The 6,319-nt window shown below is 44.5% G+C and overlaps 1 protein-coding gene across 1 annotated transcript; it reads right to left on the bottom strand.

Moving 5' to 3' along the window:
* Window positions 1-370: 370 nt before the first annotated feature.
* POU4F1 (POU class 4 homeobox 1) lies at window positions 371-4,416 on the bottom strand. Its single transcript, XM_089680459.1, has 2 exons — window positions 3,943-4,416; window positions 371-2,763 (listed from the first exon to the last, which is right to left on the bottom strand). The coding sequence occupies exons 1-2, from the start codon at window positions 4,063-4,065 to the stop codon at window positions 1,753-1,755; spliced, it is 1,134 nt and encodes a 377-aa protein (XP_089536585.1). The 5' UTR covers window positions 4,066-4,416; the 3' UTR covers window positions 371-1,752.
* Window positions 4,417-6,319: the final 1,903 nt, after the last annotated feature.

The raw sequence follows: 6,319 nt of genomic DNA on the forward strand, positions 1-6,319 counted from the left end.
TATATATATATATATATATATATATATAAAACAATTTATTTATATATATATATACACCACACACACACATACATATATATATATATAATATATATATGGCATGTGTATATATGTATATGTGTGGTGTGTGTATGTATTTCTATAGATAGATAGATAGATAGATAGATAGATAGATAGGTAGATAGACACACACGTGTCTATGACACGAGTATGTGCTTACATATCTATCTATACATATACATATTATAAATAAATAAATATATATATATATATATATATATATATATATATATATATATATATATCACATATCACATCATTTCTATTCGTTGCCCCCACTTCTTTCGATAATTGACCAATCCACAGCCTGTTATGTTTCAATGTTTGCATTTATTTAGAAGTATCTTGTCACCATTGCACATCTTCATATTGCATCTGGCGTACATAAATAGAAATAAAAAATAAAATATTGGGTCGGTGGTGTCAATAAGAAAAAAAAACCTCTGCAAATTTGTATAAACAGGTAGATAAAATGATGAGGCGTCTGGAGGAAATAACTTGTGGTCTCACATTTTTTTTTTCACCATCATGTCAAAATTAAAAATATTTACAACATTTTTGCTCTGCATCACACAAAATACTGGACATCAACGTGGTGGAATTTTTTTTTTCTCCTTTTTTTTTCTTGGGTGAAGACAGCCAAAAAACAGTGAATATCACAGCACACACAAAGTCTACCAGAAACTAGCCTATGTAGTGCCCATATGCATAGAAAGTTTGCTCTGCAAACAAGGAAAGGAAAGTTTTTTGTTTTTTTTAATGATCCCAGTCGGACTGCCAACTCATTCACAGATACCCCAACAGGATGACATTTTTTTTGACCAATGATGAAAACAAATTATGAGAAGTATCTGCAGAGCTGAAGATCACAGATGATATTCAGATAGGAGCTTCCTGAAAATACTCTACTGATTGCTAAATGATTGACACTGCCGTAGTGCAAAATGTTTAATGAAGCAGTGATCATAACCCCTGTATTTAATGGCAGAGAACTGGAGGTTTGCTGATAGACAATGACACATGTCATGTAGCAGCCAACAGAAGTGAAGGCTCCATACTCCTGGTGGAGTGTGGGACACAATACTGTTCCATGGACATCTGTATCCAATACAGGAGACTATTGGAAATTGATGAGAGTGTAAAAATAAAAAATACAAAATAAACAATGCTTCCTGATCTATTATCTTGCCCCTCAAGTCACAGCCCCCAGTGACCAGCAACAAGAGACAAAAATGAGAACATTAAGAAACGAATAAAACAGAGCTCGGCTAAAATACTGTCAATTTCACATTATTCTAATTGTAATCATCAGCATCACCAACACTTGAACCCCTAGGGCTTCCATGTGATGACTTCTATACGACTTGTTCTTGCCCAATACAAGTACACTTGCCCTTGATTTTATTGAACTAGTAAAATTCAAGAATAGATCTACAGTTTCACAGAGTTCCAGTCGCCGAATTTCCTCTCTTTATTGTCCATTGGTCCCGGCAATAAATACTTTTTTTTTTATTAATTACTATTCTTATTCTTTTTAAGATTTAATTCTCCGCCTTGATCTCAAGTTTCACTAGAGTCCTCTAGAAGAGAAGAAAGCCCTCCAAATAAATTAAATTCAGAATAAATAAGGAAATAAATACAGAAATTGTTTTTGTTTTCGTTATAGGAGGATTTTTTTGTGTGTTTTTTGTTTTAGTAAGTGGCAGAAAATTTCATTCTTTTCTGCTTTTGTCTTTGATTACAGAACCAGACCCGCACCACGTTCTTTTTGAGGTCCAGTTTCTCTGCTATGGCTGCGATCTTCTCGGAGGAGGGTCGGGGCTGGACAGCGAAATAGGCTTCCAGGGACCTCTTCTCTGGGGCAGCGATTGAAGTCCTCTTGCGTTTCTTTTCCCCCCCATTAAAGAGTTCGGGTTTGTTCATTTTTTCCCTCTGGGCCCCCTCGGCCTCCTCCAGCCAGGCTTGCAGGATGGGTTTGAGAGCGATCATGTTATTGTGGGATAGGGTGAGGGACTCGAACCTGCAGATAGTGCTCTGGCTGAGGGAACCCACCCCGGGGATTTTCAAGTTGGCCAAAGCAGAGCCCACGTCCGCCTGGGTCACCCCCAGCTTGATCCGCCTCTGCTTAAATCGCTCCGCGAACGCCTCCAGCTCCCGCGGATCGGTCTCTGAGTCGCAGATGGAGGCCAGTCCTGCAGCTGCTCCCACCGCTGAGGCTACCTGGCCGGCTCCGTGATGGGCAGCCACCAGCCCCGGGTGCTGCAAGGCAGAGGTCATGTTCATGGCAACCTGGTGGGACAGGTGGCTTAGGCCATGCATGTGGCTGTGCTGATGGGCCGAGGTGGAAATCAAACCCCCTCCGCCGCCACCGCCGCCGCCACCGCCACCCCCTCCGCCTCCTCCGCCACCCCCGACTCCATCGTGCCCGGTGCTGGCCATAAGTGCCAGGGACGGAGAGGTGACATGGTCCAGAAGGTCCCCGGCCTCCAGCGGCTGGTGGTGGTGGTGATGATGGTGGTGGTGGTGATGGGCGAGTGGCACCGTGGAGTTGGACGAGCATGGCACGCTGCTCATGGTATGGTAGGTGGCATCCGGCTTGAACGGGTGGTTCTTGCTCTGGGACACGGCCATATCCACTGCGGCCAGCGCCTCGGCCCGGGCCAGGAGGGTCTCATCCAGGCTGGCGAAGATATTGCTCTGCAGCTGCAATCAGAACACATAGACAGGCTTAGATCACAACCGACTACAAGGTGGATACAACTTCTACAACCAGAACAATCACAGTACAATACATGATTTATTTATAGAAACAAACAAAAATGGGCTCTGGGTTTAAGCATGGACATAAAGAAGAAGCTTTGGTTCGACCAGGACAAGGAGAAGGAGCTCCGGGTCCAACCAGGACAAGGAGAAGGGGTTGTGGGTTCAACTAGGACAAGGAGAATGAGCTTCGGGTCCAACCAGGACAAGGAGTTGTGGGTCCAACCAGGACAAGGAGAAGGGGTTGTGGGTCCAACTAGGACAAGGAGAATGAGCTTCGGGTCCAACCAGGACAAGGAGAAGGGGTTGTGGGTCCAACTAGGACAAGGAGAAGGGGTTGTGGGTCCAACTAGGACAAGGTGAATAAGCTCCGGGTCCAACCAGGACAAGGAGAAGGGGTTGTGGGTCCAACCAGGACAAGGAGAAGGAGTTTTGGGTCCAACCAGGACAAGGAGAAGGAGTTCCGGTTCCAACCAAGACAAGGAGAAGGGTTTCTGGGTCCAACCAGGACCAGGAAAAGGGGTTCTGAGTCCAACCAGGACAAGGAGAATGAGCTCCGGGTCCAGCCAGGAAAAGAAGGGGTTTTGGGTCCAACAAGGTTAAGGAGCTCCAGGTCCAAGCAGGAGAAGAAGGGATTTTCGATCCAACCAGGAGAAGGATTTCTAGGTCCAAACAGGACAAGGAGAAGGAGCTCCGGGTTCCAACAAGACAAGGAGAAGGTGCTCTGAGTCCAAACAGGACAAGGAGAAAAAGATGTAGGTTCAAACAGGACTAAGAGCAGAAGATGACCTCAAAAAGGACAGGGATAAGGATCTCTGAGTTCAAACAGGACAAGAAGAAGAGGCTCTGGGTCCAAACAGCTCAAGGAGAAGAAGCTCTGGGTCTAGGCAAGAAAAGTAGGAGTCTGGGTCTAAGCAGGACAAGGAAAGTGAGCTTTGGGTCCAACCACAAGGGCAGGGAGCTGAGCTGTGTGTGTGATGACCACATAAACCCATGAGATAGATAGACAGATAGATAGATAGATAGATAGATAGATAGATAGATAGATAGACAGATAGAGAGCTCAGGAACCAGGACAGGGAACAAGGAGAAAGTAGAAGAGATATGAGGAATGTGACTTACCGGTGGTGTTGGCAGGCATGCTCTCCTTATTGCTTCCGAACTAGAATGCAGAGAGGTGTACTTGTGCTCAGGTAAGCTCGGGTGCATGGCAAAATGAGGCTGCTTGCTGTTCATGGACATCATCTTGAAAGAATTGCATGGAATCCTGGAAGAGTCCTGAAGTGGGAAGAAAAGTGAGCCGGGATGTGGTGTATGGGAAGCAGCTCCTTGTCTCGCTGGCTGCTGTGAAATCTCCTGATGATGACCACACGGTGCGTGTCTCCCCTCCAGCTTCTCTCACTTATCAGTCTGCTCTATTCTACTACTGGGATGAGAGGCTTTCTTACACCTGAGCCCCCACATCTCGCAGCGCCCAGCCGGCTCCTTGTATCGCGAGACTGCAGGCTTTTCCTGCCTTGACAGACATCAGCTGTCTGTGGGGCTTGTTGCGTTTACTGCTCAATTGGCTGTCTGGGCGGTGCTGGGGACTGGAGGCTGCTCTTATACAGTGACCAGCACACATACCAGAGCGGAGCAGGTGCTGCACCTGACAGCTACCACTAGGCATGCGCTCCCTACACTCCTCCACTGACAGCACTCTGCACACAGCCAGGGATTGTCCTGTGTGTCTCCGCGGATACTATATATACCTTGGCAGTTCCACACTCCATCATTTTTATACACATGTATATGTAATCAGATCTTAGCATTTTACACCCAGGCTATTCTTGGCTTTCATGGCTAATATATATATTTTTTTTTTAAATATTTTTTTCTATACCCAGACAACTGTTCTCTGCACACATACATCCCTCCACTGCATGGTCACAGTATCAGTGTGTCAGGGTGGTATTGTGCTGTGTGTGTCCCAAGTTTTCTCCTTCTGTCTAGCTTCCCTTTTCTAGTAGATTATGTAGCTACTGACAACTGTAACACACTCTCTCTCCATCATTATTGTTAGGATTTATTCCATTTATCATTCATCGTATTTATCATTGTATCATCTATATCTATATATGAATTCCAGACAATTAGTCACTCTCTCTCTCTCTCTCTCTAGAGAGAGAACAGCAGAGAGAGAAGGAGGGAGAGAGAGGAGGAGGGATAGAGAGCACGAGAGAGGAGGAGAGAGAGAGAGAGGAGAGAGGAGGAGGAAGGAGAGAGAGAGGAGAGAGGAGGAGGAAGGAGAGAGAGCACAATATATATAGAGAGAAAGAAAGAGAGAACGATATATATATATATATATATATAGAGAGAGAGAGAGAGAGAGAGAGAGGGATAGAGAGAGGAGGGAGAGAGGAGGAGGAAGGAGAGAGAGCACAATATATATATATATATAGAGAGAAAGAGAGAACGATATATATATATATATATATATATAGAGAGAGAGGGATAGAGAGAGGAGGGAGAGAGGAGGAGGAAGGAGAGAGAGCACAATATATATATATATATATATATAGAGAGAAAGAGAGAACGATATATACATAGATAGAAAGATAGAGAGGAGGGGGAGAGGAGGAGGAAGGAGAGAGAGCACTAGAGAGAGAGCACTAGAGAGAGAGAGAGAGAGAGAGAGGAGAGAGAGAGAGAGCACAATATATATAGAGAGAGAAAGAAAGAGAGAACGATATATATATAGAGGGAGGGAGAGAGAGAGAGAGAGGAGGAGGCAGAGAGAGAACACAATATATATAGAGAGAGAGAGAGAAAGAGGAGGAGGGAGAGAGAGAGTGATAAATGCATAAATAAACATTTTCCTATGTAAATAATTGGAATAAATACTAAGATCTCTCTCTCTCTAAATTGTCTGGAATAAATGCTAAGATGAGAGAGAGACACCAATGCATGAATAATGTTCTCTCTCTATATATAAATAATTGCCTAGAATAAATGCTAAGATTATATATCAATAAAGCATGGATAATTATCGCATCTCTCTCTCTCTCATCCATCGATCACCCTCTCCACACAGGACACGTTGCCATCGTCCAGCATTGAAGTGGTTAATCCCAGACATGCAGGCAATGCTACTTTGCATCCTCTCCTGGCACATTCTATTGCTCATCTCTGTTCATGTCCATTTACTTTGCACACCGCTAATCATATCTGGAATGACAATCTCAATTACCATTTCAGTGAATTATCTCCTGAAGGAGTGACCCAGGAAATAAAAAAAACAAGTCGTCCTAGAATGTATATTTGCTGGCACAGTCCCTGAGATGGAGGAGGCAGCAGGCAGCATCCTAGAACTGACCCCACTGTCCCAGCTAGGCATAGTGATCGGCACAGCGATCCTCGTGCACTTTGTATGAGCTCCTGTCCATAGGACGTGCAGTCAGGGTACCAGTCACTACAGCTTCCATAGGGAGGCTTCCTAGGATCTCTAAATCACCCAGAA

Source organism: Staurois parvus, unplaced genomic scaffold (assembly GCF_062004578.1).
Source record: "Staurois parvus isolate SC_StPar_1 unplaced genomic scaffold, SC_StPar_1.0 ptg000243l, whole genome shotgun sequence".
NCBI lineage: Eukaryota > Metazoa > Chordata > Amphibia > Anura > Ranidae > Staurois > Staurois parvus.